General features: G+C 36.1%; 1 protein-coding gene across 3 annotated transcripts in view; it reads left to right on the forward strand.

Moving 5' to 3' along the window:
• Positions 1 to 12,697, forward strand: part of CCDC141 (coiled-coil domain containing 141) — a 135,920-nt gene that overhangs the window by 91,970 nt on the left and 31,253 nt on the right. For all 3 annotated transcript variants that reach the window (XM_087708414.1, XM_087708422.1, XM_087708428.1), the window contains 2 exons: positions 8,356 to 8,496; positions 9,079 to 9,273. In XM_087708414.1, the coding sequence (XP_087564540.1) occupies positions 8,356 to 8,496; positions 9,079 to 9,273 (336 nt within the window). The remainder of the gene's footprint in view (positions 1 to 8,355; positions 8,497 to 9,078; positions 9,274 to 12,697) is intronic.

A 12,697-nucleotide genomic window follows, 5' to 3' on the forward strand; every position in this document is an offset into this window, starting at 1 on the left:
CGCCCGCGCTCCTTACTGGTCTTTGAAGGCTTCTGCGCTTCCACGCAGGCGCATGGCACATACAGCGCCTGCGCGATTCTCCATGAGCAGCTGGATGGCACATACAGTGCCTGTGCGAGTCTCCGCGAGCAGCTGGAGCATCGCGCAGGCACTAAGACTCATGCGTGAACTGCGCACATGCACGAGGACGCCGCCGGCGACCCACCCCTGTCTGGAATGCATGTCAGAGGAAGGAATGGAATTAAAATTCTTATTGTGCAAATTGACTGTTGCTAGTGCAGTTTTGTACTCCACCAGTCGGGGTATTCTAAAATAAACATTTTCTTTAATTTATGTCTTTCATAGTAGTTATGTTCAGAAGCACTCAAAATCACGATCCACACCCCACCCATAAATTTGAAATAATACATTCCGGTGTCTTGTTCTTATTTGAGTCAGTGACAATAGGATTAAAATGATGATTGATGGAAACTCATCTGACATCCCTCAGCTCCTTTGTGCAACATAAATATAGCTATTACTTCCTGACAAATAGAGTTAAATGCATAGACAGCTCCCCCAGCATATTTAAATGGCTTGTCATTTCTTAATATGGTGAATTCTTAATCTTAAGAATTATTGAAGGATTTTAAAATTCTTAATATATGGTGGCTGAAACCCATAAAAGTGGTTTGGGCACTCTCGTTTTCTTTCCTATTAGAAAAACCCAATGGAGTATCATAAAATACTTCAAAATGTTCCCTTGATTTTAAAAATGTTTCCCCGTGATTCATGGTGAGCTATTATCCAAAAAATACCCATGTAAAGTCACATTGATGTAAGGAATTTGTTTCTGATTGTCTGGATATTCTATATACAGTGTTTCAAATGTGCTTGTGAATCACCATATGATGAGCAAAGCTCTTTACTTTTAAGAGAAAAGAAAATCAATCTTAAGTCTATGCAGACACATTTATGTATCTTCAAACTGTCTTAATTGTGTCCTCCACTGGCATCCTTGTTGATACTCTAGTGATTACATCTTGTTGATCAGCCTTTTTGTACTTAGCCTGGTGATTTGTACTCAGTAAGACAAAAAAGCAAGGATTTTTATCATTCATTTTCCTCTTAATGCCACTTTCCTTGATGAACATGATTGCTTGGGCGTGCTCTGTGAGCTGGGCTCATTTGGAATGTATTGTTTTGATTAGCAAATGTCACCTTAGCACAAGTTCCCCCAAATTCCAAAAGAGTCTCCAACTAGTAACTTCACTCAATGTACAGTTTGAAAGCATTTTTGGTAATCACACTTTATTTCATAGCTTTGATATTTAATCCTGTACAGTACAGAAAAGCCAACAAACTTGTGTAATTACTATAGAAAGAAATTTATTTATGGATTGCAGTTTAGCTCCGGTGAAGTGTACAATTAAAAATAAACTGACATTTGATGAGATTTAGATAGTGCTTTCCTATTGCATAAATAGCAAGTACAGCATGAAAAGCAGTGACATTATGTTGGCATGATAGTAATGTAATGCTTTTAAAGGCTAGAAGGCCCTATGCTAAGCATAAACTAAATAGAAGTCCATTTAAGTTAGCTTAATATCATTTAAAATTATATTTGGATAGTTTGCTGAAGGCAGTTCATCAACATTTATCTGATAATTATGTAATAGTATTCAATTTGATTGGATTATTTTAAAGACACAGATTATTTTAGAAGCACAGAGCAAATCTGCTGATTAGTTCAGTTCAGTTTCATCTGTTTTCAAATGGAAAATATGTTTTAAATGGGGAAATATGCAACATATTATCTTCAAAGTAGTACTCAGATAAACAAACCAATTTCCCCCTTCATTTTTGCCCAGTGAAAGCAGTGATTGACTAGGTCCTCCAAGGTCAATGTATTCCTTGGAGTAACACACTGTGTGGCAGATGAGGTAATTTATTACTTCCTTGTGAGTGAGTGGGCAGAGATACATATTTGTAGGTGGCCCAGCATTTAAAGGTTGGAGTGTACTGATTATACTAGATTTTAAAACTAATTTTTTGTCCGAAACACATCAACCAACCTAACTTTTGTAAATGGTTCACATATCCAAAACAACCCTTAAATTTGTTTTTTAAACTGAGTTGACAATGGGTAGTGAGGGCTGAATGGATTTTTCCATTTTAAAACAAATGAAACTGGACTGAAATGAATTAGACTTATTCTATGTTTTTAAAAGGAAGATAATAAAATAATCCAATTTTGGTGTAATGATAAGAAAAATTATTATCCTATCAAGGAAAAAATTATACCTCCACCAAAATGCACAAAGCAAGCTACTGTATACTGTATAAACATAAAGCAAAGCCCATACTCACTTGAACTGACAATGTTGCCCTGCTTCCCTGAAAATAAGACCTCCCCGGATAATAAGCCCAATCGGGCTTTTGAGCACATGCGCTAAAATAAGCCTCCCCCCCAAAATAAGCCCTCCTTGAAAATATTGTAACACAGCAGCAGCCATGAGGTGACCACGCTCACCATCTCCTGCATCTCAAAAATAATAAGACCTCCCCAAAAATAAGGCCAAGTGCTTATTTTGGGTGTCAAAAGAAAATAAGACCCTGTCTTATTTTCAGGAAAACACGGGGTACCTAGTTGGATAATTAAATGCCAGCAAATAAAACATCAAACTCAGAGAGCACCAAGAACTCCACAGTTTAAAACACTGAACTCCACATGTTCTTTTTTATTGGAAGATAAATTTATTAATGTTTAGTCTCTGTGTAATGAAAACTAAGAAAAGAAGAACAGTCTGCCTCAGGAAAAGAAATGGTCTTCTTCAGTGGAGATTTTTAAGCAGAAGCTAGACAGCCTCTGCTTGTCGAAATAATATAATTGTAATCTGAATGTTATAATATTATATTGACTTGCACTAGAGAAGTTCCCTGTTCTAAAATACTGTGCCCCTAATTGAATTATATAAACTATATAAACAACTTAAACAGGACAATGCATTATTAATAGAGTTTTTAAGTACAAGAATCTAAGCAAAATACCCCTGTCATTTTGCATCTCCATGCTTACTTCAGCAGAGATTAGGCCCATATTTCAAAACCAATTTCAGGCTTGTAGGACATTTTAATGCCATTCTGGATATATGATAGCATGCAATCATAAATCAAAGTTTACATTTCTGCCTGGCATCCAACTTGCATCAATTCTGCATCCCAATCACTGCAATGTAGTCTTGTTCAGAACTTGCCATGACAGCATTTTAAAATAACACTTTGAACCAATACTTTTCTCTGTCACCCCACCCCACCCCGACTCCTTCTTCCATTCCAGAAGTGCCACAGCACTGTGTGCAAATATATTTGAGCATAAGTGTTTTTAAATTACATACTGCATTTGTGATGTTTCAGTGCATGTCTTCCAACAATCAACTTACACACATGTGAAAAAAGTTACATTAAAGGGATTCCTTGAAAGCCTTCATTTTGGGGAAAAAAAGAGTAGTACCATCCGTTTTCTTGTGAAACGAGAAAAACGGTTTATTAAAACAGAGCCCTCAAGAACTGTTCATGGTTATTTTCTTCTTGTGTAACAAATTGCAATAATTGCATTACATTATTCCTTGTGTTGTTCCTTCACCTTAAAAATCAGGTTTGCCATAGGTAAGAAACAATGGGTTTCTAAGGCTAATTAAAATAACCTTTTAATAATATGTGGAATACTTTGTAGTCAATTCAAACACCCAGTTGCCTGCTGTCTTGTACTGTCACATCTTCATGTGTTTTTCCTCAGTGAATCAAATGTACTGATGAAGCTGCTATAGTTTCACAAACACTGTGGTGTTATTATACTTAATATTAGTGACTTTCTCAGAAATATCCTACTGAATTCAGTTGGTGCCTCTTTCAATCCTCATTCTTAAAGCAAGACAGCAGTATTAGAGGCATGTGAAGATTTTTTACCTACCTTGAATCGGATTGATTGATGATTATGTTTTTGAGTCCTAGGGACAACATAGATTTTCTCCATCATGAGCTTTGGAATTCTCCTTCTCCTAATATGCTTGTGCATTTCTTTCATCTTTGAAGTTTAGATGGATTGATCTATCTATCTATCTATCTATCTATCTATCTATCTATCTATCTATCTATCTATCTATCTATCTATCTATCTACCTATCTACCTACCTACCTACCTACCTACCTACCTACCTACCTACCTACCTACCTACCTATCATCCAACCATGACATATGGATTTGTTAGTAGTTTGATCTATAGCACTCCTAATGTAAACCAATTTTGTCTAATCAGTATTAAGGCATAATGTAAGAAGTCCAATGCTGTGGATTGACATTTGCCACTGTTTTGCATTTAGAAGGAGAAAAGTAAGACCTTCCTTTCTGAAACAATAAATTTCTATTTTATGCACTTTCTATCAAAACAAAAAAAGAACTTTAAAATCTTTAATAAGAACAGTGACAACCTGTTAAAAGGATTTTTCCCCTTTGCTGATTTGTGGTTCCATATAAGGATTTCCTGTCCTCAACCAAAGAATCATGATTTCACATTTTAAATAGAAAAAAAATATATTTGCCAAATGGAAAATGAATTTCTGACTGGTTCTGGTGTCTATAAGAGAAACTTGCATCTACAGTAGTTCAGCTGATGATAAATGGATTGTGGTTATTATATATTCTCACATAAATCGAGAACCTTTAAAGTAAAAGACATTTTACACTTGAAAATGAATGGCTCAAACAAGTCTCACATATGTACCCCTTGTAAAGAATCTTTATTCTGGAACAAAGTAGAAAGAACATACATCAAGCATTTATTAAGAATGCTTTTCCAGGCAATCAGTCAATTTTATCTACAATTATCACTTATATTCCCTAAAGTTAATGGAGAAAACCAATTGTTGCAGTCTTCCAAAAGTTAAATTGTTCATATACCCATTAAGCAGTTAATAAATCTGGAATTCTATTTTTCTTTTACTATGAGTATTATACTCATAATAATAACTGCAATATTTACAAGAAAACTAAGATAGAAATATCAAATCTGGTACAATTTAAGTACTTCCTACCATTTCATATGATTTATATTTATAAGATCACAGATGGGAACACAGTATATATAGTAAAATGATACAGTATATATAGGAAAAGGAAAGAAGAAATTACATAAAAATATAATGCTATAGCAAACCGCTCAAGAATATTTGAACAATGATCTTCTATGAGAAAATAAATTATTTGAATGTTGACTGAACAGACTTACGGTTGCAAGTTGGACATAAATTTGTAATTCCAAAGTTGCAGAATAGTTATTAGAATATGAAGAGCCCCATATATGGGGAATATAACAGAAGAACCTTTTCATCCAGTAAGTGCTATACCAAAATCCAGAAATGAAACATCCAAGCCCGTTTTTCCCTCTCAGGCAGACAATGTTAAGCAAGGATATAGAAAGACTGCAGAGAACATACATATACGAGTTTGCTTCTCTGTTATGGGGAGGTGAATTTGGAAAATCTGACAGCTGCTATTGTGTTGCTGTCTGGTGCCCATAATTCTCTCTGGCCTAAAATGGGGATTGGGTGAACAGCATGCCTCAGTCCTGTCCTCTTGGCTCTTGCTTCAGGACACATCTGCAATGTTGTCGGGTTTTTATTTATTTATTTTATTCTTGTTTAGCATGTTCTTTCTTCCTCTACCCTTTTATCTGGAGCACACTATCCATATTCACTTTTGTTTCTGTTTTTTGTTTGCTAATACCCTCTATTAGCTGTAACCTTTTCACAAAGTGTTATGATGTCACTGCTGTTTGCTATTTTAGTAGCACAAATACTTACCTCCCCAATCATCACTAGCCCAGACTCTTTCTCAGTTCTGCCAGCAGCAAAAATAAATGTCAGCTTAGGAAAGCCTTAATATATGCAAATCAATCTCATAACAATGATAATAATTTAAAGATGTCCCTTTAAAATCCTTAAAAAAGGTGGCTTTCTATTTTTGCATATATTGTAGAAAATGAAACCATGAATTTAGTTTCTTCCTTTAAATTTGGGGTTCTCAACCTGTGATCCGCAGTCCCCTGGAGGGCCATGATGTCATTACAGGGGGTCCACAAAGGCTTGAAGAAATGTTATGATTTAAATTTTGAGTTGTCTTGGGGTCTGTGCTGGAGTGAAATTCAACAGGTTATGGAGAACCGGTAGCTGAAATTTTGAGTAGTTTGGAGAACCGGCAAATATCACCTCTGGGTGGCCCCAGAGCAGGGTGGCAATGGAGATTTTGCAATATCCTTTCCTCAGGAGTGGGGAGGGAATGGGGATTTTGCAGTATCCTTCCCCTGCCATGCCCACCAAGTCACACCCACAGAACCGGTAGTAAAAAAATTGAATTTCACCATTGGTTCCATGGCCACAAAAGGTATTTAAAGAGGGTGAAGAAAAGGTTGAGAACTCTTGCTTTATTTTTTTCCTTTTATAGTTTTATTGGTTTATAATATAACATGCAAAAAGAATATAAAAGCAAATAGGAAAATTAGGGAAGGAAAGGGGAAAGTGAATAGTGGGGGAAAGAAAGAAAAAAAGAAAAAAGGGGGGAAAGGCATTGACTTCTGACTCCACTGGTGCAGTTGACTAAGGCATTAAGATCTATGCTGAACTTTTTACTTTTTCATAATAATAGAAATGAAAATCCTTGCTATAAACCAATGAAATACAACTTTGTAATACATTGTTTTTGAGACAATATAGAGCAGCATAATTTTGCTGCAACGGGCCAATGTTCAAAAAGCAATTAATTTCATTCCAAATACCCTCTTATGAAACTCATATTGCTATTACACTGGACAGCCTGCAGCTTAATCACACAGGTTACTAAATGACAACTAACCCCTTGTTACAGTTCAGAAACTAGAGTTGAAATTGCTTGGCTAAAAAATAAAAAAGCCAGAAGGGGGGACATGTTTATATTTTAAGGCTCTCTTTAAGATGGAAGGAGAATGATATAGAGAAGATACATTCCAGAGGCTGTTTGCAGATGGGGTGTAAATCTTATGGAGTGATTTGATCCATTTCTGGTAATCACTGGATGCTTATTGTGTTTAGTCCTTCCTTGTTCCTATGGCAGACATGAAGTTTTGTACAAATAGAGAACTCGTGTTTCCAAATAACGACATGGCCAAAAGCAGATGTGAAATTTTTGATGAATGTATTTTATTCTCCTTATGTACACTGAGAGCTTATGCACCAAAGGCAAATTCCTTGTGTGTCCAATCACACTTGGCCAAAAAACCTATTCTATTCTATTCTATTCTATTCTATTCTATTCTATTGAACTGGATTTGTATTACCAACAATGCTTAACTTCCCCAATGTCTCCTCCGTGTAGCAGAGGATGGCAGGACTCTGTGAAGAGATCCTAACAGAGAACTGTCATGTGGGAGAGTATGCCAATATAGTGCGTAGGTGAGAAAGTCACAGTTTTCTCTTTGGGGAGAAAAAGGGATGGCATTTATGTTTCGGAACAAAATAGACATGGCAAGAGACACTTCTTGCTGGAAATAGATGAGCTCCAATTGGCTAGAACATCTCTGTATTCATCTCTTAGCTTTCAGTCCCATGTGGGCAGCCTTACAGAAAACTAAAATATCTATTACCACTCAGGCAAAGTTTCAGAACAGCTAAAGCAATTCTTCGTTTAAATTGTGGTGCCAGCAACTGGAGTGATGGTAAGGCTGACCAATTAGAAAATACCTCTGTACAAACTATTGTTCTGATGGCATTCAAGGAGAATTGTAGGCCGCTTTCATAGCAGAACCCTCTGGCAAATATATAACTTCAAATATAACAGAACCCTCTGGCAAATATAACAACTTCACAAGGGAAACTTCATTGCATCCATACTACCAGCAGGTGTATGGAGAAGTCACATGATCATACTGTACAATTTTCATTTTTAAGTGTCTGTTTATGAATTTTACCCACACTCCCCTTTATCAAGCAGTACGTGTGTAATTTAACCAAAAACAATCATACAGTCCCAAAGGGCAGTTTTCATAAGAGTGTCAATTTGCATTATATATTTCCATATCATTTATCTCAGTATTTTTATCACAGTAATTAACTTGCAAATATTGCATCACATTTAACGAATTAGGATTTACATAATATACCTACAGTACACACATAGGTGATTGCCACACATTACAAAATACCAGAAATCCATGCAGTAAATGGTTTAGAATTCAGTCTCAACCACTGACTTAAGCAGCATTTATCTCTGCAAAGGTATGTCTGTGTGTATCTATTACTGTCAAAATTGCGTTTTAAAATGAAGTTATTTATTTTTTTCTTCAGCTCAGAGAATCCTTTAAAGATCTCAGAAAGAAATTCAACAATATGAAATTCAACTACAGCAAGAAAACGGAAAAAGCACGAAATCTGAAGACTCTAAGAATTCAAATTCAGCAAATTGATGCTTTTTCTGAAAAATATCAGGTAATATTTATAGCAGTTAAGGCACAGAATGCATGCATTAGGTTTATTCTGAATGCACACAGATGTCTGGAGCAATCTATCAAACGTTTCTTCCATTTGCAGCTGATGTAATAGAACACCAAAGGTCACATCATTTTCTTTTAATAATTGACTTAGGATATGTTGTGCTTGTGCGTTTTAAAGCTAGAAACCAACTCTACTTTCTCAGTCTGCTTTTCTTTTTCATAATACAGCATCATTATTGTAATTTCTAAATAAACATAAACATATTTTCACATGAACAAACATTAAAATGCCTGCAAAAAATCTACCAAACACATGTAAGATCTCATCTGCCAAAATGATTGAGGATGCAATGCAACAATGCCTGGACTTTGTCTTCACTCGGTATTATAAAAAATGGGATTCCGTAGACTGTTACAAACTGCACACTGAAATGGTGCAGTTTCTTTTATTTTCCTTTGCTCTCCAGTAATCTTGCTAATCTTGCTAATATTATATTATACATAGCATAAACATGGATCTTAAGCATGAACATTTAATAACATGGATCTTAAATTGTTCTTATGCTCTTTGGAACAGGTACTGAGAAACAAGTTAGAGACTCTAAAGAAGAAAGTTTTAGATTCTCTATCAACTCAACCAAGTGACAAAGCCGAATTTATTTCTGCGTCAGTCAATGAATTAGAGAAACAGCTGACTGGATTTGGGAAGATTATGGAAGATTACAAGAAAAATTTGGAACTGATGGAACATTTGCAAGAAATGATGGAAGAGGTATAACAAAAAAAAAAAATCAAATGTCCTTTAGCTAGGATAAAGTGCCAGTTCTGAGATTTAGGAAACAAATGTAGATTCAATATGGCTGTCATCTATCAGCTCATGGATTTAATTTGCAAAAAGATGCTTAAATGAATATAGTTATGCATTGTTTAAAGACTAGGTTCTTCTTACTTTACTTAAATATGCAGACTAGCCTGTTTACTATATATGTTTTCCTGAACTAGTTTATAATAGTGAAGTAATTGCAGGCAAAGAAAAACGAAACCCACAAGTTCCCATTCCATCTTCCTTTACTTAAAATGTATATTTGGGCACAAAAAAAATGCTATTAGAATGCAAATGAGGAAGACTATTAGAATGTATTTCTGACTGAATAATATAGATAATGAAAACTGCCAACATACATACAGTAGTTGGTTGTGCAACTTGGTAACCCTATCCCAGTGAACTGATAGTTGGGTTATCAGAGCATTTGGCATTCAGGTATTGCTGAGAAATGCCAGTTAGCTCTGCAATATAGTTACAATAGGCCTGTGGACAAAAGGTACATCTGGTATGTATTACTAAAACCTGACTGAGTAGTGGTGCCATTAGAAATCTACCCAGTGTAAAATCTACGCAGGTAGATTTAGCCTCATGGACTAGGTAACACTTTTACCATGAGAGTTTATCAGTGACCAGAGTCAGTGTCATCACAGTAGTGGGATTTGAATGCCTACATATTAGTTCGAGGCATAGGAGTGCATAGGAGTGCTGTTGGGTTTAATTGGACCAGGAGTTCAGGACTTCTATGGCAACTCTGGGATTGTCTCAATAAATCTTGGACTTGACGGATATAGGTGGATATGTGTTAGACATTGCTTTCACTTTGAAATGGAAAGTATGACCATCATCCTTTTCTCATGGTCAAATCCAGAGGTGGTATTCTGCTGGTTCGCACCAGTTTGGGCAAACCAATAGTGGCGGTGGCACGAAGCTCCACTCACCCACCCAGATGTCATCAAGGACCTACTGCGCATGCACAGTAGCTCCCGCTTCCGAACCGGTAGTGAAGATAAGAGGATACCATTACTGGCCAAATCTCTTCCTGATCCAGATGTAATTGACATATCACGCAATTTGTATGAACTGTTCCACGAACCTTATTTATTTACACAATTTAAAGGGCCAGCCAATCTGCAAATAGCAATTCTGGCTGGCTGACATAGTATTAAAAACCCAAAAGAGCCAAGTGCTGATATTTGCTTGGCACGAAATTACCTTGAGTTACCTTCAGGACTTCTCCCACTAGAATTGGCCCAACCGATTCAATTTTGCTGAGGGAACAGCTTCAGGAGATGAAGTGGTCCAAGGCTCAGTGCCAGTCCTGATGAGTCAGGATTCATTAATTGATGGAACTCTGTTTTGGAACAAGAAAGCCAGCAGATCTCCTTTGCTGGATTGGGTTGTAATGCAATACTATACCTTAGATTTAGAACAGCAGTAGTAGCAGTAAAAGCAACTAAATGAAATCAACTATTATAATTACGCTATTCTTTATTTATTTATTTAAACAATGTATATAGTCACCCATCTCACAAAAAACAAAAGGAATATAAGGTATGAAATTAAGGACTAATATGCTGATCCAGAATAAGAGTAATTGAAATATTAATGATGATAATCATCTATATTGTATTATATTGTTATGTTGTTATTATTATATTATAAAATAATATTAACATAATATTATCTTAAATTGTTAAATTCTTACATTAGACAAAGAATTGGACAAAATCACAAAGAATCAATGTCTAAAAAATGAAGTTGAAAGATTATGACATAAACTGGTCATGGTCTTCTCAGTGGTTATCAACACACTGGGTGGCAGACCAAAAAATCTTGAACAACATTTCAAAAATCTATGTATTGACAATATTTTCATCTGTTGATCACACGACACAATTCTTCTTGGATTTGCATATATATTGGCAACACATTATGAGATTTAGATTGTTAAGAACTCAATGAGTTTGAAGGCCGACACCAGCTAAAGAACTAGCAGCTGTGACTTTACCCTGTGTATATATAATAATGATAATAATACACTTTAATGGAACATACACACCAGTAGTGGGATTCAGCCAGTTCGCACTACTTCTGGAGAACCGGTTCTTAAGTTTCTGAGCAGTTTGGTGAACTGGTTGTTAGAAGAAATCATTAGGGCAGAGAACCGGTTGTTAAATTATTTGAATCCCACCATTGATACACACACACACGCACAAGCATACTCACACTATCATACACAGTATATCTATCTATCTATCTATCTATCTATCTATCTATCTATCTATCTATCTATCTATCTATCTATCATCTATCTATCTATCTATCATCTATCATCTATCATCTATCTATCTATCTATCTATCTATCTATCTATCTATCTATCTATCTATCTTATCTATCTATCCTCCCTCTCTCTCTCCCTCTCTCTCTCCATCAATATTTACAAGTGAAGGAAATCTGCTGAAAAATTGATTAAACTGCTAGCCTTGCATAACAGAGTCCCAATCTGAAGTTCATGCTCAGCAATGGTATATCTGCTTTTACTTTGTTTGTGACGTGGTGTGGAAATTCATTACCTTAAGAACAGTTTTATCACAAATGAGCCTGACTTTCCTGCAAGGTTATTAAGAGAGGGTGTTAAATAGACTCTGCGCCAGATCATGGGCCATTCTTGCAGCTTCAGCTATATGAAATGCAATGCCTCTGGAGATAATTGCTACCTTTGCACCTGGTTTTAGAAAGCTTCTCAAAACCTTTCTTTTGAAAGTGCGCCTTAACTGCTTATTCGGATTACTAAAATGATAGATAGATTGGTGGATTGATTACGCTTAGGCATAATACCTTTTATTTTAGGAAATAATTGATTTTTTTTACATTCTATAACTATACTTCTGAAAGAACATCTCAAGCAATTCTATCTGACTCATATTTTAGTAATAAATTGGTACCATTCCCAGTGCAAAATTGTCTGACTGATGGACTTCCTGGGGGCGTGGCCTGTTGCCGAGGAGGGCTCCACCGAGCTCCTCAGAGACCTGGTCTGTATATCTAAATAAGATCATAGATAGCACCCCTTTTTGGCTAAGAAAGGGGCAGGGAGGATAGCTCCGTAGACTAGGGTCTATTCGTAAGCCACAGCCTTTTTTTTTTGGGCTGTGGAAGAGATTAGATCCAGCCGAAGCGGAGCTTTTATCTCCGGCCAGTTCTTCTCAGCTGCCTTTTTTTTTTTGGCAGCCCCAGACAGGCTAGCCCCCCCCAGGACAAAACAAAGTTTTTTCAAGCTAGAATTGATACGGGAGGGTACCACCCCTGTGAGATTTATGCTTTTATTACTATCTTAAATACCAGCTCCATTCGTCTTAAAGACTTCT

Source organism: Thamnophis sirtalis, unplaced genomic scaffold (genome assembly GCF_051295495.1).
Source record: "Thamnophis sirtalis isolate CommonGarterSnake01/CBP01778 unplaced genomic scaffold, rThaSir2_p1.2 scaffold_1, whole genome shotgun sequence".
In the NCBI taxonomy this organism is placed as follows: domain Eukaryota; kingdom Metazoa; phylum Chordata; class Lepidosauria; order Squamata; family Natricidae; genus Thamnophis; species Thamnophis sirtalis.